We start from the raw sequence: 23005 nt of genomic DNA on the forward strand, positions 1-23005 counted from the left end.
CAGTATTGTTCTAAGTATGTTGTGTTCATTATCCCACTGAATCCACCCAACATTCCAGGAAGAAAGTACTGTTATCATCCCTAGGCTTAAGCAACCCAGGCACAGGGAGGTAAGTAAATTGTCCAGAATCACACAGCAACTAAGTGGGCTTCACATCCAGGCAGTCTGACTCTTCGAGCCTGCACTCTTCACCATTCCATTTAACAGCTGAAAAAAGCAGGGATATAACCTGGGATCTGTTATTATTAAAGATCTCATATGTGTCAACATGGGCGCCATCAACCTGCTGACTCACCTGGCTTCCATGTTTCCGACCACTCGCAAATAGTTCTTGTGCCGGCGGATGCGACGCTGTACTTCGTGAAACAGGTAACGCAGCTGCATGAAGATGACCAAGCTGGCCATGGACAACCAGATGTTGCCAAATAACTTGATGAGATGGAGAGAGAATAAAATATACAATAAAGGTCAACGTGAACTTGCTAGCATTAAGGTGAGGCAAGTAACAGAAGGTCTGAATTGTGGGTAAAGCTGAACAGGAACAGTCACTTGGGAAGCAAACGTACATATTTCTCTCACGACCCTGAACACTGTCTGTCCATGCTCTTGGATCTAGTCTTTCCATCAGCAGCCATCTTTTCTGAGGAACTCATCAGAAATTTTAAAGCTTTATGCCAAATGATGTACATTCATGCAATTATAAAAGAGAAAATCAAGAACAGACCAAATGCCCAGTAGGGGAACAGTTATACTGTGAACTCACATAATGAAATATTATATACTCATTATATGTATCATAAAATATAACTATATCCTATTATATTTTATATATAACTTTTTGAAGATTAATAATATGGGTAAATAATATTGTAAGTGAAAAGAGGAAAAAAGTACTTTAAAAAAAACTAACATGTGACCAAAAAATTATGTAAAGATGTGAAGAGGCAAACAACTGAATAAAATCTAAATACTCTATTATGAGAGCAGGGTGTTCAAGGGCTAGGGGTGGGGAATTGAAGGAAGGAAAGTGGTCAAAAGGTACAAACTTCCAGTTGTAAGATAAAAACTTAGTGGGGATATAACATACGACATGATGACTACAGTTATAACAGTGCTGTATGGTGTATTTCAATTAAATCATCATAGCTCTGTCATGGAATTTTTATCGTAAAGGTATTAAAATGATTTAGAAGAAGCATAGGATGATGCACATAATACAACAGCTACAAAATCCTAAGCTATATGCCCAATACACAATGAATATATGGCTTTGAATAAAGAAAGAATCAGTAACCACAAAAAAATGTCAACTCTTAACTCTGGACATTTGTTTGGGGGGGGGCTTTTTTTTTAAAGTATGTTTTCAAAGTCATTTTTTAAAAAAGTACACTTAGAAATGTGCAATGTTTAACTCCCAAATTTTTAAATGCTACTTTGACCAGCTTACGATATAAACAAATTGCCCACCAAATATGTTGATTCTCACCATTCTGAGATCACTGAAGTGCTAACCAGGGAAGCAGGTTTTCAGCATGGTGATTTCTTGCACACCAAAGTAAAATGCAAACAATGAAGTAGGAGAAATTAAGAATAAGGACTTTGGTTTTAATTACAAAGACAGAACATTTATGCATCCATGAAGCAGCTAACACTGTCGGAGTTCCCTTTACCACCTACAAAGTAACTGTTAAATATCAGAAGCCACAGAATCTATGAGGAGAGGAACTCTAATACCATGCTAAAAGAATTATCTACTGACTTGGTCAGCAGAATGAGTTAAGTCTCCTGGGAGGACAGCAAACACCTCTGGAGCTGGGCACCAAAGCTGTTCCACAGTTTTACACCATTGGCCAAAAAGAAAAAAAAAGGGGAGGGGCACAGCTGCATCATGTTTATAGTCTTTTAAGTGGGTCATCCACAAATGTTTCACTTATTAAACTCTGTACTAAACAGAGTTCCTGATTCAAAAAAACTTAGCTCTCTCTGTTGGAGTTCCTTCTGGGAAACTTACCAACATGTGAATATGGTGCATGAGGTCCAAGGACAAGAGAGTGAGCTCCATGACAAAATCTGTGTAATAGACATACGTCCCCTTTCCTTCCCATGTCCCTTCATGGTTGAGGTCCCAGAGGTGAATTACGTATCTGCCATGAACAGAGAAGAATCATGTTAATGATTTACTGTCACAATTGAATTTGTTTTAAATAGGATACAGTAGAGTCATATTTTTACAAAATTTTTACATGTTATATTTTAAAACCAACTGTATGAGTAGACCTCCATCACCTCCCTCCCAAATTTCTACTCACCGTAAAATCACATGGGCAGTCCTCACTGTCACAAGAAGAGACTATTTTAAAAAAGAGAGATTTTTTTTTCCTTTTAGTAAAGTTTAGGATTGCTCAGACCAAATTCACTTTTGCAAAATGATAAAAGACAAACATTTCTCAGTTCAATTAAAAAGCAGGTTGTTCAATGGCTAGGGGGGTGGAGGGGGAATTGGAGGATGGTAGTCACAAGCTACCAGTTATAAGGTAAAGAAGTACGGGGGATGTAATGTTTAACATGACTATAGGCAATAGTGCTGTATCGTATACTTCAAAGTTGTGAAGAGAGGACATCCTAAAAAGTTTCATCACAGGGAAAAAAACATTTTGGGGGTATTAAGAGGATACTTATTGTGGTAATAATCATTTCACATAAATTATTATTATCATTATACTGTACACCTTAAACTTATACAGACTGTATGCCAATTATATCCCATTAAAACTGAAAGAAAAAAAAAGCAAGTTATCAACCATTTTAGTTCATGTGCTTTAAATTTCCATGGAATATTCTCATGAGCTAGAAACTCAACTTTTATTGAGCCTTTTCCTGTTAATAGGTGACAACCAATTACACCTGTCCAGCTCCTGGGGATGCCTTCCACAATCTTGAGGTAACTGAGTTTGACAATCACTTCTATTTTGTACAGCACTGAGTCACTGTAATTGATAACCCGAAGAGGTTGTCTGAATACCTGGTGATCGTATACCCAAGGTAAGGTTTAGACCCTACTAACCTAGATAATCTATGAGTCCCTGCTTGCTACATAATGCTTTCTGCACCCTGTTCACTGACAGAGAAGAAAACCGAATGAAGGAAATCAATAACAAAATAAGACCTTCATGGTATTTTGTATCATAGAAACTGATGCTAAGAAAAGTTTCCTCTTAATCTAGGAGAATTAAACATAAACATTCTTAGAGATTAGAAAACTTTCATTTACAAATAGAAAATATTTTACACAGAAAAAAACACTACAAAAACATGATTTAGTTCAAAATATCAAATCTGTAACATGATAATTTATCTTAAAAACTTAATGAGCTAAAATAAAAATATGTACTATGACCCAATAGACCTATTTTAAGTATCTTTATTTTTAGGTATACCTTTTTCAAAGTTTGGCCTCGTAGTAATTAAAAGCTCGAGAAACAAAAAAGGAAAACAATGTACTTACACTACATTATACTCCAAAATGAACACTATTAAGCAAAATAAATTTTAATTCTATTCTAACAAATTCCCAATTAGCAGTTCAAACTTACAGTTTTGATATTAGCCATCTATTGATACTAGATATCTATTATTTCATTTTTTCATTAATAGCAATTATGGACAAGATAAAAGTGTTTTTCCTTTGGCCTGAAGAGAAAAGCAAATATAGCCACTGAAAAGAAAGAACATACAAAAAATCTTATTTCTATTGAGTAGAAATTGGTATTTTCAGAAAGGTTTTTAAAAGTGCATTTTAAATATACATGAATATCTCAGATTATTCTCTGAAAATAATGAATACAGTTTCCATATTTATTGAATTATTCTGTAAAATCTTAATTTATGGGCTATCTAAACTAACTAATTACAGGTGGTAGTTAAGTCACTAAGTCAAGTCCAACTCTTTGCAACCCCCTGGACTGTAGCAGGTCAAGCTCCTCTGTCCATGGGATTTTCCACGCAGGATTACTGGAGTGAGTTGCCATTTCTTCCTCCAAACCAATTACAGGGTATCTCCCTATTGTTACCAAGTACTGCTTCTTAAGGAGAAAATTTTTCCCACTTTGAAGTCATAGACCTTGGATTATGCTAATTTTACCACTTCGGAACTTTTAGCAGTTCAGCTTCCATGCCATTTTCCCATTCATAAACAGGCATGTAAGGTATTTACAACAATCCCCAGTGTACCGTAAGCACTATGTATAACTGCTGGCAAAAATAATTACAGCTGACCCTTGGGCAACAGAGGAGTGCGTAATTTATAGTTGGCCCTCCCTATCCAGTTCCTCTGCATCTGTGGATTTAACCACCCAGGGACCATGTAGTATTTCCTACTGAAAAATATCCACATATATGTGGATACACACAGCTTACACGTTGTTCAAGGGTCAACTGTCCTTTTTATTAGGTTGTAGCAAGGATTACATGAGATAACATACATAGAAGCATTCAGTACCAGCACCCAACCTAAAACAAAGGAACTCCAAAAATGTTTGTTAAAATGAAAGACCAGCTCTCCATCATGGGTGAAAAATAATCTGTCAACCACCCTCTAGCTTCCTTGAAAATACACAGGAACACAACCAGAGCAAAAGCCTGTTTCTGTATCTTACCTCTGCAGCCATGAAAGCCAGCGTGTGCATCCCATGGGTGTAGCCTGTGATGCAACAGACAACTGCTAACCCACAGCAGGAAAGCAGCATGGCGATCAGGAGGGACAGAACCCGGCCGTGGCTACTCATGGGGGTGGTGGGAGAAAAAGAAAGCTGGAAGGACAAAACAGGAGACACAGCTCATTCTTTAGCATGGCAGGGTTAAACCTGACTGAGAAACTCAAGGTTAATCTTGGTGTCTTTGTTGGGAGGTCTGCACAGAAAAGTATCCCATTACCAGATGGTCAGAATTCTCCAGCCAACCTCAATATGAGTATGCGCTGATACCTTGAGATCTTCATCATTTAATTTAGGGACCATAACAATATACATGATATTTTCATCTAAAATTCTCAAGGATCCTCCTACCGGTGGGGTTAAAAGCCTGTAGAAGCAACTTGCCAGGGTCTGTCATCCTCCCTCTGGCTTCAAGAGGACTCTGGGCAGCACCACGTTCTGTCGCGCTCTTTCTCAATCTTGCTCTAGTCCTAACCCCTCAAAGTCAGTCGGGGGGACATTCCTAGCCTGTTCACAGCTGGGACAACTGAAGTGTACTCCAAGTGCAGATGGACCACTATTGTTGGTCTATGTTAACGGTACACAAGCAGAGGCAACAGCTTGGAGAAGGGAGGTCTGGAGCTGTGACTCCTGAGCAGGAAACTGTAGATACCCAACCAGCTGGGGAGATAAACAGCACCTGTTCATGGCCCAGGATGGGAGCTGACTTCTGAAACAGCTCAAGGCTGTGGAACTGAGATCAATTCACATAGAAGTGAAAGGACCACTATGGTCCATGAAGACTGGGTAAAGAAAGGGGCAAAGCACTGTGGGGTGGGTTTCACAGAGTGGTAGGATCGCAGGTGCCCATTTGCTCTGGATCTATGAGATTAGTTAGGGAGCACTCAGGAATGAAGATTCTTCCGCACAACTCTGTAGCCAAAAGGCAGAACTTATACCCAGACAGAAAAGGAGTCACTTCTCCAGGGACCAAGGGAGCCAAGAGAGCTACTTCAGTCACAGCCCGGGGGGGGTGGAAACAACATAAACTAGTCAGAAAGAGGAGCCCCAAGGGTCAGAGTAAGAAGGGAGAAAACGGAAGGAGATTAGAACAGAAAACATCTGGAAGAGATCAGCTATTTTTTCAGTTTAAGCTTTCCTTTTACTGCGATCAAAACAGTTTGTGTTAGATGAACTGACCCCACGTGGGCTGTCATGTAACACTGCTGGGGAGAGGAGAAAGCCTCCTGAGGGGACACTGCCCCTGCATTCCTTGGCTGCTGCAGAAAGTTCCTCAAGAAACAGGTAGGAGGTGCCTGAGCCAGGAGCCTTCCCTGGGAGAGCCATTCTGTACACACGTGTCACGGCTCATTCATATTACACCATTCAGACCTGGCATATGTATGCCTAAGCAGGAAAAGAAGAGCTTGGGTAAAAACTCACATATTCAAACCGGTCCTTGCAGAGCTGAACCATCAGGTGCAGAAATACTAGTCCAGCAAACCAGAGGCACCACATGACCACTTCTTCCACTGTTTGGACATTCAGCACACCAAAAATGAAAATGAACTTGTAGAAAATAAAATTCCAAAACTTGTCTTTGAGGTGCTAAAAAGAAAAATATTTGTAAAGGTGAGTACCATTACACCTAACCCGTTTTAGAGAAGGTAACACAACAAAAGCTGGCTTTTAAGAAGGAGAGAATATTCTATTCTCTGCTTTCTAACACTTGTCCATGACAAAACCAAAAGCAAAGAAAGAAATGAGCCCTCTGAAGAACAAAGGTAAGACATCTAAGAAGTAATTTATAGATTCTGGATTGAATTCCTCAGTCAGTTACAAAATTTTAGACATTAAGATGGAATAATATTAGTTTAGTATCTTATAATATTAATAATGTTATATAACAGAATAAAACACAAAATAAAAAAGAATGGTGACAGCTGCAAGTATCAGTTTTACTACTTCTGCTCTCTGAATTCTTAAACAAAAGATTAGATATTTTTTTAAGCATCCTTCAGATTCAAAAATAACATATGCTAATTTGCCAGCCATAATCAATAATGTATGAAAAAGTACAAAGAAAAGTAAAACAAAAATGATGCCTTAACATTTTCATTGCTTCTAAATGTAAAACAATGATTGATGCCAATGAACACTGTCTGAATGGACCACTTTAGTGGTTACAGATGGTCACTGAAATGTTTTTTCGCCATTCAGAAAATATTGCAATGAATATCTTTGTACAAGATTGCATTTTTTCAGCAATCAAAGGTTATGGATGTTGCTACGGTTTCTAACAAGTAACATCCACCTGTTTTCCAATGAAGTTATATAAATGCACACCCCCAGACTATTGAGAGTCCCTTGGACTGCAAGGAGATCCAACCAGTCCATCCTAAAGGAGATCAGTCCTGGGTGTTCATTGGAAGGACTGATGTTGAAGCTGAAACTCCAAAACTTTGGCCACCTGATGCGAAGAGCTGACTCACTGGAAAAGATCCTGATGCTGGGAAAGATTGAGGGCAGGAGGAGAAGGGGACGACAGAGGATGAGATGGTTGGATGGCATCACCGACTCGATGATGTCGACATGGGTTTGGGTGGACTCCGGGAGTTGGTGATGGACAGGGAGGCCTGGCGTGCTGTGGTTCATGGGGTCGCAAAGAGTCGGACACGACTGAGCGACTGAACTGAACTGATGGTTTCTAATAAGTAACATCCACCTGACTTCCAATGAAGTTATATAAATGAACACCCCCACATAAGTATATCTGCTTCACTGTACTCTTTCTTACACTGAGGATGTCCAGTTTCAAATATATTTACCATCCTAAAAAAAAAAAAGAAGGGCAACAAGGAGCATCAACCCAACAGATATTAAAAAGTACCATCAAGCATAGTGGTGGAAACTGAGTGCAGAGGAGAAGGAGGAAAACACGGCTCCTAAGTTGACTTTTATATAAAGTTCTTAAACTGTGCAAATGTTTCACAAATTCAAATATTTAAACAGAAAGAAAAGAAAAATTGAAAAAAGAAACAGAAATAATTGAACCCACATGTGGAACACATTGATGACAAGACTATTTAAAGATAAGAGTTACTCTGAGAGCTTTAAAACACTGTACTGTGCCTAGACGCCCTTTGTATCCTTAGCGAATGTCTGTTTCCAGATCTGGGCCAGGAAGCATGAGGTGAAGCTAGAACATTCTGTGCCCTGGTTCTGAACCTTCGTTCCATCATCTATTTCCTGTGTCGCTTTGGTTCCCATCCCCATGCTTTGGTTTCCCATCTATAAGACAGGTCTTATAACAACAGCATCTATCTCATAGAATAGTTGGGGGAACTAAGTAAGTTCATATATATATCATGCTTAGACAAGTGCCATGGTAGGCATTAAGTGCATTAAAAAAAAAAATCTTTGTTCTACACCTCCACTTAACAGTTTAATATTTGTCCCATTTTAGGTCTTCAATGTCTTTGCCCCTAGTATTTACTCTACTTCTTCAACTTTAAGCACCCAGAGAGTAAACCCGTGTCAACTCTGTAGTGTTCTAATTTGAAACACTGCTTAGTAAATACTACAGGATGACACTGGTCAAAAATGGTCATCACAGAACAACACAAAAGATGAGATCTATACTGAAAAAAGTGGAGATGAGTGACAAATGTGCCGATAATGATTACCTCCAGATATTTTAAAAAATCTCTGTAATACTTCAAGGTTATGTGTTCTGTAAATTTTAAACTGGTATTTAACATTTTAGGAAACCGAAGGTGGTACATAAGGCCCACTGATGCCAGAACAATCCACCAACAATTAGACGGCTTGCTTGGCCTGACAGATTTCTGGTCCACAAGTCAAAGTTTTACTTGAAAACAGAAGAAGCAACAAAGAAAGCTTTTGGGGACTTCCTTGGAGGTCCAGTGGCTGGGGAGTCTGTGCTCCCAGAGCAGGGGGCCCCAGTTTGATCCCTGGTCAGGGAACTAGATCCCACATGCCACAGCTAAGACCTGGTGCAGCCAAATACACAAATTAAATTAAAATTGTTTAAAAAAGTTTTTGTATGCTACCAAAAAAACTGTGTTCTATTGATCCCATCTAGGAGACCTCTGGAGTTGATATTTTGCAGAAAGTGCTCAGTCCTCACTAATGAAAAATTTGGGGGAAAACAAACAGCCCTGCTCTTCACAGCATCCAAGGGCTCAATCACACAGTAACTGCATTTTAATTCTGCCCAGGACCTCAGCTGACTTGATAACATGAGATTTGGGTTGAAAAAGATAGGTAAGGGGTGAGGCCACTGTGTACTGTTAATGTATTGACAGTAGGTTTTTGCGTCTTACCTCTTGCATCAGACAAACTACAACTTAGTTCTGCTCATATGTTATTGTTGTAAAGGCCAGTTCTGAAGTCTTACTTTAAAACACACCATTCTATACTCTATCCACTAGAATCCTTTGGGGAACTGCCAATCTGCACAGTATGTTCATGGCATTAATTCTTTAATGAAAGCACATCCTGCTCATATATACATTATGAGAATAATGTTCAAATGTCAGACTATCTCACCTGAACATTGGCTTGCAAAACGAGGAAGCTTAATATTCTTTTCCAAAGGGAAAAACTAAATCTCTCAGTAAATTCCTTTGGAAAACTACCCATATTCTAAAGAATGATATATATATACGATCATTCAAACAAAAAAAGTCGGAGCTTCTTCAGAATTACCTCATAAATGTCGTGGGGAAATAGCGATCAAGAACAATACTGGGACAGCCTGGTAACACTGGATACAGACTGTGGACTACATGAAGTATTTTGCCAATGCTGAATTTCCTGATGTTGATCATTGTCTTATGGTTGTATAAGAAAATGTCCTTGCTCTTAGGAAACATATATTGCACTATTTGAAGTAACAGGCATATGATGTCCCTAGTTTACTCTCAAACAGATCAGAAAGAAACATCTATATATCTACTGATATGTAGATAAAAAATGAATGTTAGAGCAAATGGGGCAAAATGTTAGTAACTCTGAATCTGGATAAAATCTATATGGGAGTTCTTCATACTACTTGTGCAACTTTTCTGTAAGTTTGAAATTATACCCAAGAAAGTTTTTGTTTTTTTAATCTAGTCACAAGAATGCATCCTTGCTGTGCGGACTTACCTGTCTTTCGCTCACTCGAAGAGGGCCAAACACAATACACTGGATTAGCTTAGCCACCAACATCAAAACGCAGCAAGCAGTATTTACTAGAACCTGTACACAAACCAAAGAAAGGAAGTTTATTTCCTCTTGTTGAAAAATCAATGCAGCTCTAAAAATTTTCTATTGGGAATTCAGCCAACATTTCTAATAACTGAACCTTTCCAGTTTTCTACCAGTACAAGATCAGTAACATCTGAAGGGGCACATTTTTATGGGGGGGGTATGGATGAGGAGTCGGGAGGGGAGGTACCAGCTTGGTGGTGAACTCACAGAGCCCTGTCCCAACGTGTACCCTTCAGAAAGCCATCATCCTCTTCAGTCTTAACTGAATTGAGTGTAAACTCTGTACTGTATGTATAAAACTGTATACACCTTAGGAAACCGTATCTCTGAGGCATATCACTTCTCATATTAAGATTTTGAACAGTCTAGAATAAAACTTTTCCAGAAAATGCAGTTATCTTGAACAGTAAAAGTCCAGCACCCAAACTTCCTACACTGCTCTGTTCAAAAACAGGAAATATGGAGAAGAAGGTGAATGGTCACAAAGAGTCTACAAGATCATGGAGAATTGAGAATCAAAAACATACATATTTTCAAATGTATTGCAATGGGACAAAAGATACCTGTGGTTGGTGTTGGCCTTAAAGGAAAGGTTCTGGGGCATTCGAGGGGAGCAGAATCCCGAAAGCATGGAGAAAGAGGAAAACTGGCAGGAGGAGCTGAGAACTGCAACCATGAGACACCAATGACAGTGCAAGGCCTTCTTCACAAGCAAGTAGAAAATTTCCTTAGTAATTAAGAAAGACCTTACACCTAAACAACAAATCTAATGCTTACAAAATGAAAATGTGAGCTGCCCCAACTCAGAAGTTAGTATGGCACACCACCTTACTGATGCGCCAAAGATTTTTAAAACCAAAGAATCTGAAAAAGCCAAAAGGACCTTGATGAAGAACTGTAAAGAGGACTTTTAGTTAGAGCAAATGAAAACGAACACCAACGACATTAAAGACTACTTTCATCTTTGTTTCACTAGGTGTATAGGAAGATGGAGGAGGCCAGATTCCTCTTCCCAGGTCATCCATCCCTCTACTTCCAAAAGAAGCAAATGATGTTTTAAAAATAAAGGAAGGTGACAGAAGAGGGTGATATAAGGAAGCAAACTCCCTAGGATCTCTTCAGGTTCCCCTTTGTACCTGACATCACTCAGCCCTTTGGTAATCCTGATGCATTATGTATCATGAATGGTAGCCCTGATTCATTACAAAAGAATAAATTATGTTTAGTTACATTCTGCCTGTCTAATGGGACAAGGAAGTATGGGATGTATTTTCAAAGAACTAAAACAAAAACAGTGCTGAAAAACGAAACTCTTCTGGTAATTAACTTCCTCAGATAACCAGAAAAAAAAAAAAAAGCGAAATTAGCTATCCAAAACATCTTAACCTCCTTAAGTATTGTGGAACAGCCTGTGGAACAGCCCTATTCAAAACATTCCAACAAATTGGATAGAATACTGAATTTTAAGGAGATGAAATAGATGTTTAAAAGGCTTATCTTCCTTGTGCTCTAAATCAGTTAGTGGGAATTCCAATTATGTCAATTAAGAAAAAAATGTTGTAAGACAAAACTACAACCACAGTCCCTCATGCCATATGCCCCAGCTGAACAGGATTTTTTTTTTTTTTTGGCAGCAAATCATTTTTATTTATTTTTTCTTTATTTATTATTTGTTTTGCCATACATTGACATAAATCCACCATGGGTGTACATGTTTTCCCCTTCCAGAACCCCCCTTCCACCTCCCCCCCATGCCATCCCTCGGGGTCATCCCGGTGCACCAGCCCTGAGCACCCTGTATCATGCATTGAACCTGGACTGGCAATTCGCTTCACACATGATAATTTACATGCTTCCATGCCATTCTCCCATATCATCCCACCCTCGCCCTCTCCCATAGAGTCCATAATACTGTTCTATTTATCTGTGTCTCTTTTGATGTCTTGCATACAGGGTTATCTTTACCGATTGACTAAATACCATATATATGTGTTAGTATACTGTATTGGTGTTTTTCTTTCTGGCTTACTTCACTCTGTATAATAGGCTCCAGTTTCATCCACCTCATTAGAACTGATTCGAATGTATTCTTTTTAATGGCTGAGTAATATTCCATTGGGTATATGTACCACAGCTTCCTTATCCATTCATCTGCTGATGGGCATCTAGGTTGCTTCCATGTCCTGGCTATTATAAATAGTGCTGCGATGAACATTGGGGTACACGTGTCTCTTCCAATTCTGGTTTCCTCAGTGTGTATGCCCAGCAGTGGGATTGCTGTGTCATATGGGAGTTCTATTTCCAGTTTTTTGAGGAATCTCCACACTTCAACAGGATTTTTAAAATCAGCCAAACATCCATCCCCAGCCTGATTATAACACAAATTTTTTTAAAGTCTTCCTGTTTTTGCAGGTAGGCATATGAAATGTAGAAATAAATTCAACATATTTAGCACCTACATGTTAAAGGTATGTGGGAGGTTAAGAGAAATGAGGTTGATTTGGACCCTGCACTCAAAGAGCTGTTAGAATCTACAGGACACAGAACTTGGTCAACATCTAACAGGCCAAGCCAGCTGCTCTCCTGAGAACAACAGTGGAAATCAAATTTAGGGTCACTCAATCATTTCTCTAACCTAAACAGCTTTCTCACACACCCTGGGGTATAAAATAAGCAATAAAGTATTACTTCCCAGTTAAAATTTTTTTTTCCAGTTTTTCTAAGTTCAAAGATATGGTATAAAAACATTTTAACTCTGATTTACCAAAAAAAAAGTGAAAGTCTCTGATAATTCCATCACCAGTAGATAATCATTTCTATTTTAAATATAAATGGAAGATTTGAAAATTAGCATGGCTAAGAAGGGGAAAAGAGATTGATATCAGTAAACTGATATTAGAAAGAGATTTTACATAAAATAAGAAAACGATAATATTTTGTGAACTTTATATGAAAGTGAAAGCTATATAAGACTGGAAGTAACTGAAGATTTTAAGATCATGAAAAAGTGTTTTTAGAACAGCTCAGTTCAGTTGCTCAGTTGTGTCCGACTCTTTGGGATCCCATGGACTGCAGCACGCCAGGCTTCCCTGTCCATTACCAACTGCCAGAGTTTACCCAAACTCATGTCCACTGAGTCGGTGATGCCATCCAACCATCTCATTCTCTGTTGTCCCCTTCTCCTCCCACCTTCAATCTTTCCCAGCATCAGGGTCTTTTCCAATGAGTCAGTTCTTCACATCACGTGGCCAAAGTATTGGAGTTTCAGCTTCAACATCAGTCCTTCCAATGAACACCCAGGACTGATCTCCTTTAGGATGGACTGGTTGGATCTCCTTGCAGTCCAAAGGACTCTCAAGAGTCTTCTCCAATAACATAGTTCAAAAGCATCAATTCTTCGGCGCTCAGCTTTCTTTATAGTCCAACTCTCACATCCATACATGATTACTGGAAAAACCATAGCCTTGACTAGATGGACCTTTGTTGGCAAAGTAATGTCTCTGCTTTTTAATATGCTATCTAGGTTGGTCATAACTTTCCTTCCAAGGAGTAAGCATCTTTTAATTTCATGACTGCAGTCACCATCTGCAGTGATTTTGGAGCCCCCCAAAATAAAGTCTGCCACTGTTTCCACTGTTTCCCCACCTATTTGCCATGAAGTGATGGGACCGGATGCCATGATCTTAGTTTTCCGAATGTTGAGTTTTAAGCCAACTTTTTCACTCTCCTCTTTCACTTTCATTGAGAGGCTCTTTAGTTCTTTGCTTTCTGCCATAAGGGTGGTGTCATCTGCACATCTGAGGTTATTGATATTTCTCCTGGCAATCATGATCCCAGCTTGTGTTTTATCCAGCTCAGCATTTGGCATGATGTACTCTGCATATGTTAAATAGGCAGGGTGACAATATACAGCCTTGACATACGCCTTTCCAATTTGGAACCAGTTTTTCCAAGTCCGCTTCTAACTGTTGCTTCTTGACCTGCATACAGATTTCTCAGGAGGCAGGTCAGGTGGTTTGGTATTCCTAGCTCTTGAAGAATTCTCTTCTACTCACAGAGAAAATGTCAATTTCACACATACTATCATTCCAATACAGATATAAATTTCAATTTTAAAACTGACACAGCCTTGAAAAATTGAAAATACAGGAAGAAACATAATTCAAGCTGTCTTCATTTAAAAGTAAATCCCTGGATTAACATATAAACACTACCATATATAAAGTGCTTCCCTGATAGCTCAATTGGTAAAGAATCCATCTGCAATGCAGGAGACCCCAGTTTGATTCCTGGGTCAGAAAGATCCATTGGAGCAGGGACAAGCTACCCACTCCAGTATTCTGGCCTGGAGAATTCCACGGACTGTATAGTCCACGGGGTCGCAAAGAGTTGGACATGACTGAGTGACTTTCACTTTCACTATATATAAAATAGATTAGCAACAAGGACCTACTGTATAACACAGGGAACTCTACTCAATATTCTGTAATAACCTATATGAGAACAGAATATGAAAAAGGGATATATGTACATGTATAACAATCACTTAGCTGTACACACGAAACACAACACTGTACATCAACTATATTCCCATATAAAATGAAAAGCAAACTGCAAGTCAGATCCCACTAGGTCATCAGTGAGAGTCTTACAGAAACAACACTTCAGTCCATATTTAAACCAGCAAAACCAGGACAAACCTTCTCACCTTCAGTCATCAAAATGAGACTCACTTTAAACAGGCCTAGTCTGAACTTGATCTTTAACAGACCACAGTAAAAGTACTAACCTCCTTCTATAATCTTCCCTTGTGGGCAGAATCCAAACTTACATGTAAACAAATCTAAGTATAAGGAGCTCACCGGAACACTGTTTACAACACCAGAAAAACGGAAAACTATTACATGGCCATTAGGGAGAATAGTTCAATAAAGTGTAAAAACAGCCATTCAATGGAATACAATGAAGCCAGGAAAACTAACTCAGCAGTTCTACATTTACTAGCATTATATAGAACCTTCAAGATAACTTGCTCACTGAAAAAAAGCAAAGTGTAGAAATGTGATTACTATGCTACTTTCTGTGTAAAAAAGAAAGAATATGTATATATACTATGGGTTTCCTTGGTGGCTCAATGATAAAGAATCCACCTGCCAATGCAGGAGATGTGGGTTCAATCCCTGGGTTGGGAAGATCCCCTGGAGAAGGAAACGGTAACCCACTCCAGTATTCTTGCCTGGAGAATTTCATGGACAGAGGAGCCTGGTGGGCTATACAGTCCATGGGGTTGCAAAAGACTCAGACATGATTTAGTGACTAACAACAACAGCATATATACCATATTGTATATATGCTATATATATTTGTATAATATGTTAATGTGAACTGCATCAAGGACTTGATCCATCTGGGTATTTCTTAATTTTCTACTTAACACCAGCACTAATTACAAGAAACTGGTAAGAGCTACTTTCAGGGGAGGGAGGCAGGTAAGAGGGAGAGAGAGATTTACTTTTCATTGTATGTATCACTTGTGCACCTTTTACCTTCTGTACCATGAGCATACATCATTTATTAATTTTTTTAAGTTAAGAATCTATTGGGAAAAAAAAGAATATTAAAGTTTAGAATCTAACCTGACCAGTTCTGAAGTTTCACATTACTTTTCTCATTGTACCATGGGAGACAGACGAGTAACAAACCCAAACTGGGTAGCCTAAGTCACAAGTCAACCTGGTATAACACACTGTATTTCTACTATATTAAAATACCTCAGAAAAAGTTCTCCTATCTATAGCAGTGTTTAAAAAAAAAAAAAAAAAAACTTTAGTATTTTTAAAAAATCTCACCAAATGCCTTTATTTTTTCTTGTCTACACAAAATAAAAACAAGTTTTGCTAGTCCTTGAGTAGTCTTAACCAAACAGACCAGGTAGTAATGACCCAAGGAACCCCTACTGAATCAAGCTTAAAGTAATTCCTTTTGCTCTAAAGGCCCCGTAAGAAAACTTTTCTCCCAAAATGGCTCTACTGTTCACCTAGAAGAAACAGAAACAAAATTATGAGACAGCCTGGTCTGCAAGGAAGAGAAGAGGGTGCTAAGAGACAGCTTGGCCACATTTATCACTGTGTAACCCCGTGGAAGTTTCTGATTCTATAAAATGCTGGCCACCAATGGGGCATTATTTATGACCTTGTGACAAAATGCGATTCAACTCCCAGGAACCGTTTTAAGGATACAATCAATATGGATGTTACTTAATCTCATACTTAACACCAGCACTAACTGCCTCCCTCCCCGTAACCCCCACCACACACACAAACACAAACACACCTTTTATCAGTCTCCTCTTTTAAGGACACTGGAAAGTTACTTTTCTGCAGGCTCCCAGTGACAAGTATAAAATGCCAATAATGCATTCCCCTTCTTATCACACTGATAATTGCGTTCCTCTTTTCACAACAGTAGGGAAATAAATGAGATTACATATATAAAGCACATAGCACACATCTAGCAAGCAATAAAATAGCTATTTCCTTCCCCCTCACTCTAGAGATTTTTCCTGTATTTTTAAGTTGTTTATCTAGGCTTATGTCCTATTATTTCCAAGTTTAGTCTTTTTCTTTAGTTGCCCCAAACATTTCTGGAGCTAACATTTTTCTCTCTTCTTTGGAATATTCATCTTACCAACACTCAAACCTAGCAAATTACTTTCAGTTCTCAAGTTGTATAATTATGTGAAGATGGGCTCTTTAAGCTAAGAGTCAGAAACTTTTTCTCTAATGGGCTATTAGACAGTAAATATTTTAGGCTTTGTAGGTCACATGCTCTCAGTCACATAGTCTTCCTTTAAAAAAAAATTTAAAAACGTAAAAACAATTATTAGCTAATAGGCCAAACAGGCCAACAAGGTTTGCTAATCTCTGCTCTCAATGATCAGTTCTCTTTTATCCCTTTTCATTTTCGGTGACTTTTTCCTTTGGCATTTCTATTTCAACTATTCTATTTGCATCTAATTAAGTCGTCAGAACCTTAAACTTTGTTCCATATTTCTTTTTCTCTATTTTACCACTTCCTGCTCTTAACCATTTTAAAAACAAAACAAAACAAAACAAAAAACCAGAACGGAACAGAAAAAAACAAAAAAAAACAGGAGAAAGTAATGAAACTAATGAGTAAGATTAGCAAAGTTGAAAAGCCAGAAACACCTGAACAATTCAAAACAATGATGGAAAAGGATCAGGAGATACTTTAATGGAAGGGACATCTGAACAACGTAAAATTAGCCTAGAAATAAATAGCAAAATAAAACCTAATCTGGAATAAAAGTTTGGAATGGAATTTCTAGAAAGACATGAAGAAACAAACAATCAAGACAAATCTGGCTATTTGTTAGAGTAACAACACCAAGAACCTCCTCTCAAACCTGTTCTCAATATCCACGCCAGAGGGCCGCCGGGAGAGCTCTCCTCGGAGTTGGAGTCTGATCACTACATCTCCTAGCCTCTTCCCATTCTACATAAATCCATCTTCCCCACTGCTGCTATAGGTACCCCCCTGAAAAAATCGTCTCACCATGACAGCCCCTTCTCCCCTCCACTCCCACTGAAACCCTCTGCCCATGAAATAATGTTCACACTCCTTAACAGAGCAGGCAAGGTTTACATAACTTGACCTTCACCCCTCTACCCTATCCTCTCCCTGATCACCCCATCCTCTCCCTGATCAGTTTCTCAACCATTAACGAGCGGAAAATCACTAGGAGGTTAATTAGAATGAAGACATATTCCTAGCTATATTCATCTAAACTGTGCCCTACGAAAATAAGTTTTAGAGATCAATGTGCAAAAATACTAGCTAGCAGGATTTTGCAAACTGGCAGAAAGATCAACTGATTGTTTTTGTCTTGCTTGGTTTTTAAAAACTGAATGAGCATCCTTGGGCAGGGCCAAAAAAAAAAAAAAATGATCCATTCTAACAAAGACTCCACCATGTATTCACTTAATTATGCTACATGGCAGGTCTCAGAGGAAGGCTTTTGAGATTGCAACTCCTATTCCGCTACTAAAGCAGAAACTTAAGTAATGGGTGATGAGGAAAACTGATAATGCATACATGGAAGGTCTGAGGAACCAAGGAAGGCCAAGATAAAAGTGTGAAAACCACAGAGGAAAGCTGGAAGAACAGCGGCAAGACCAACTGAGAAAGGAAAAAAAATCATCCACAGATAGGAAGAAATTGTAAACTCACTGGAGGTAAGCTCTCTGTTGAAAAAGCTGGGAAGAAAAGGAAATTTTCTTAACAATTGTTTTCACAGAAAATCAACAGGCTTTAATGTTTTATGTTTATGTAATGTTTTATGAAGAGGTGTTAACCTTGGAACTGGAATGAGTTTTGTACAAAGAGACTAGGGGGGTAATCATTAAACAATACCAGTAGTTGTTAAACACTATAGCAGCTCCATCTCAAAGGCTTACTTGTATCTTATACTTAAACATATATATACATATATATATATCAAAGACTACATTGAAATTTCAACATTTGACAAAAGCACTCTTCACATTACTTTAAGCTGTTTATCTGCCAACTAAAATGCAAAAAACAGATTTTTAAAAATCTAGGTTTAACAGACATTAAACAAGAGACACGGGTTGAGTTCTTTCTCTTCTCCCTTCTTCCCTACTGTAAGATTCAGCTTTACACAGCAGTGGAAGAAGGGAACCTCACCCTTCCCTGCCTTCTACTAATCTCTTCATCAGAAGGACCAAGAGACTTAATCTACACCCACAGAGTTCATAAATCCCACTGCTTCCTGATGAAGCACAGTGGGATTAATTACAACAAATGAGCTGTATATCATTCCGTATACTTGGAATATTAATCCCAGTCATTTACAGCCGACTTTCAACCGAAATGGGAAATTACAGGAGGAGGCAAGACTCAAGACCCCACAGCAAACCCTAGGGACAGACTTCAGTACCAGAACTTTTTCTGATCACTGTCGGATTTCTATGAGGCATTCAAAGGCCAACGTGGAAACCAAGTTCTTTAGCCAAAATACTGTTGATCTGCCCGCCTGAAATTATCTGTTCTAATAAGTGAAACCTGCATTTATGTCTCCTAAACGCTGCTTATCTTACACTGGCAGACAAACTGGAAACCTTGTTTTAACATGGATCACTAGAAGGAGAAACCCTGAGTTAAAATGAAGAGACATCTCTCGACTCCAAATATTTTGGCTGTCTTCAGACATCAAAGGAAACTTTCATGAATCACCAGGTAAAAGCAGCAGGAAAGAACGCACAGTCTGCATTTGTGTTAGGTCCACTCAAAGAGGACAATCACATAATAAAGAAAGAAAGAAATCTGTAGAAGGTCCTTCTCCAAACAACGTCCAAACACACCCAAAATTCTCCTATGCTCAACATCTGAAATTCTGTCTCTTCTCTGTTTACACGTGAAACGCGTTAACAACATCTCCCTACCTGACTGCGTCCGAAAAGCCTTCCCAACTCCGGGGTAACTGACTCTGCTCTTTGAGGTCTTCCATTTCACTTCCTGGTGGTCCCTCAGCAACGCCAACTCGGCCCCCCATCTTTTACTTCTCCCCCCGACCCCCCGATTCCCAACCCTCCCCCTCCTCCCTTCCACACCTCCCCCCGCCCGCCCCTGGCCGGCCGCCGCGTTCCCTTGCGGGGCGCCCCGTCCCCTGCACCTCCCCAACCCCGTCCCAAAGTCCCTTCTCCAGGCCCTCAAAGACGACCCGCCCCTGGGGACCCGCTCCCCCTCACGACCCCACCGCCACACCCTAACCCTCACCGGGTCCCACGGAGGCGCGTACGCCAGCGGGGCCCCGCCCCCCGCCCCCACACTCCGGGGTCCCGGGGGGAGGGGACCCCGGCTCCAGCCACGCCCCCCACGGATAATGGGTGACATGGCGGCCCCCACCCCTCTCCCCGCTCCTCCTCGGCGGCCCCGGCAGTCTCGCTCACCCACACGAACAGGCTGTCCGAGAGCAGGTACTGGGCCACGTCGCGGGCCCGGGGTCCCCCAGCGCTCGGCCGGACGAGCGCGGCCGGGTCTGGCTGCACCGGGGCCGTTACCGGCTCCGCCTCGGTGGGCCCGGGCCCGGGCCCGGCCTCGGGCTGGCTGAGAGCGCGGTAGGCGCTGACGATGGTGCCGAGCAAGGCCAGGCCGCTGAGGCCCGTGTAGGTGCGGAGGCTGGGCCAGGGGAAGCGCTCGAGGAAGAGCAGCGGCATGGCGGCAGCGGCAGCTTCCAGCCCCCTGGCCTCCCCGCGCTGCGGCCGGGTCCCGGCGGCCTCGCGAACGGCGCCCACGAGCTCTGGCGTCGCTGCCGCCGCCGCCGCCGCCGCCGCGCCGGGCCGGGCCGGGCCGCTCCTGGCCGCTCCGCCCCGCGCCGCTCCCGCTGCTGCCCCTGCCGGCGCGGAAGAGCCTCGGCTGGCTCGGGGCTGGCCGCCGCCCCCAGCAGGGTGCGGGCGGGACGGGCGCGGGGGCGCGGCCTTGGTCCCCCGCCCCCTGCGGTCGCGCCGCCGCCTAGTTGGCGGAGGCCCCGGCCGCAGGCCCTGCGGCCCAGCGCCCAGCATTATCTTCCGCCGACACCCTAGCTCGGCCTGGCCCGCGGACGCTCAGGGCACCTTTCCCGGGCCGGGCCCAAGCGTCACTCAGGCCCGACGGCGCTGACGGGCGGTCGAGCGCTGGCCGCGTGGGCCCATCCGCAGAACGCGGGGACCCGGGCCACCGGCGTCCGGCCACTTGTCCTTAGTTTCCTTAACCTCCCCGTAAGCAGGTTACTCCAGAGCCTCCCTGTGGACCTAGGAACTTTCCAAGTGGCTGAAAGAGTAGACAGTGCTTAGGGAATAATAGAGGCCCTGACCCCATGGAAAGACAATGAATCAACAGTCTCAAATTCCTCGCAAATCAAGTTTCTGCTGTTTACTAGTAACCCCCGGCAAAGTCTAAAGTGAACCTGATTTATCAGGAAATAAAAATGTGTTCCCTCATACACCAGGTAGGAATGTAACATAGTGCGGATACTTTGGAAAGTGATGTCAGCTCTTCAAGAAGTTTAAACCTAAGAGTGACCATTTGACCTAGCAATTCCACTCCTAGGTGGTATATCCAAGAGAAATGAAAACACACCACCGCACAAAACGTCCACACAAATGTCAATAACAACGTTTATTCTTAACAGTCAAAGTTAGAAACAACCCTAATGTCACTCAAGGGATAATAGATAAATAAGGGATAACCCCTTAAAATGGAATAATATTCAGCCAAGAAAATGAAGTAGGGAAACGCTGCAAGGACAAAGCTTGAAAATGCGCTAAGTATAAGCATACACACAAATGGTCACATAGTGTGATTCCATTTATATGAAATGTCCAGCATAGGCCAAAACATAAACTAGGTTAATGATTGATGAACAATAGGGAGATGAGGAAACAGGTATAAAAGCTAAGCATGGATTTCTTTTTGAGGTGATGAAAATGTTCTAAAATTTTGGTGACTGTAGCAGAACTCTGAATACACTAAAAATCTTTATTTGTAGAGTTATATGGTGAATTACGTAAATTATAGCCCGATAAGGCTGTAACAACAACAAAAAAGACAGAAAAAAAAAGAGCTACGGAACAAAAGTGCTATCTTGGGGGGGTCTTATTCCTTGTTGTATCTCCAAGGCCTTTACAAGTGCCTGATGTAGAGTAGGTGTTCAGCAAATATTTGTCGACTCTTACAAACTTTCAAAGGCAAAAGACTCATGCCTAATATTCTAATGCTAAAAGTTTATTAGTTAGAAAACAAAAGATGGTTCAGCTCAAGGTTATTACTATCCAATTAGCAATATTTAGAAACATCCTATTAAGGGCCTTGTGATGAACACAACAGTTTGGCTTTTTCTGGGGAGGGAGGATGAGTGTCTACACAAACACACACACTTTTTTATATGAGATCTGTATGATTACACTTTCAGTTCCCTTTGATTATCTGCAGCCATTTGATTAAAATGCTAAACTTCCAACTGTATTGGTAAATAAAATTTCATTTTGAAAAAGGGATTGTAATTTTCCACAGAAATGTTCTACTTTATCTGAGCCCCCATAAATTTTAAACCACACTATCCTACAATCCACATTCAATCCAAGTCACAATGCTGCTGCTGCTAAGTTGCTTCAGTCGTGTCCGACTCTGTGCGACCCTATAGACGGCAGCCCACCTGGGATTCTCCAGGCAAGAATACTGGAGTGGGTTGCCATTTCCTTCTCCAGTGCATGAAAGGGAAAAGTGAAAGTGAAGTCGCTCAGTCGTGTCAGACTCTTAGCGACCCCATGGACTGTAGTCTACCAGGCTCCTCCGTCCATGGGATTTTCCAGGCAAGAGTACTGGTGTGGGGTGCCATTCATTGCCTTCTCCGCCAAGTCACAATACAGTTACAAAATATCATACACCAAACTTGTCAAATCATCTTAATGGGCTATTAAGGTACAATATTCTACCATCTTGAATTCGAAGTGCTATTCTCTGAATTGTATTTTGAGAGAACCACTACTTTCTAAGTGTTAAAACTTTAGGCAACCTGTTTTCTGGAATGACTTTGTATTTAATAGCAGCTTTTAACATTTGATTCTGACTATATAATAAGCATGGCTTCCTTGGTGCCTCAGTGGAAAAGAATTTGCCTGCAATGCAGGATATGCCGGTTCAATCCCTGGCTCAGGCAGATATCCTGGAGAAGGAAATGGCAACCCACTCCAGTATTCTTGCCTGGGAAATCCCATGCACAGAGGAGCCTGGCGGGCTACAGTCTATTGGGTCACAAGAATCAGATGTGATTTAGTGACTAAACAAAATTTTATAAAGTCTAAATATTAAACTTTCAGAAGCTTGAAATTTCTGGAGTCAATATGAGAATATGTGACATTGCTATGCTATGCTATGCTATGCTAAGTCACTTGTCGTGTCCGACTCTGTGCGACCCCATAGACGGCAGCTCACCAGGCTCTGCCGTCCCTAGG

At 40.8% G+C, this 23005-nt stretch overlaps 1 protein-coding gene across 3 annotated transcripts in view; it reads right to left on the minus strand.

The window, feature by feature from the left end:
- AMFR (autocrine motility factor receptor) overlaps positions 1 to 20360 on the minus strand; it is a 41613-nt gene extending 21253 nt beyond the window's left edge. The window contains exons 1-7 of one of the 3 annotated variants that reach the window (XM_081510649.1): positions 19964 to 20360; positions 9864 to 9956; positions 6135 to 6299; positions 4656 to 4808; positions 2310 to 2350; positions 2012 to 2144; positions 296 to 429 (exon numbers count right to left, since the gene is read on the minus strand). In XM_081510649.1, the coding sequence (XP_081366775.1) occupies positions 296 to 429; positions 2012 to 2144; positions 2310 to 2350; positions 4656 to 4808; positions 6135 to 6299; positions 9864 to 9956; positions 19964 to 20230 (986 nt within the window). In that variant the 5' untranslated portion in view covers positions 20231 to 20360. Of the gene's footprint in view, positions 1 to 295; positions 430 to 2011; positions 2145 to 2309; positions 2351 to 4655; positions 4809 to 6134; positions 6300 to 9863; positions 9957 to 19456; positions 19840 to 19963 lie in introns of those variants that run through there. The other 2 variants (XM_081510651.1, XM_081510650.1) reach the window with 2 other exon arrangements.
- Between the last annotated feature and the right edge of the window lie 2645 nt (positions 20361 to 23005).

Source organism: Giraffa tippelskirchi, chromosome 7 (genome assembly GCF_054371585.1).
Source record: "Giraffa tippelskirchi isolate mGirTip1 chromosome 7, T2T-mGirTip1v1.2.pri, whole genome shotgun sequence".
NCBI classification, from domain to species: Eukaryota; Metazoa; Chordata; class Mammalia; order Artiodactyla; family Giraffidae; genus Giraffa; species Giraffa tippelskirchi.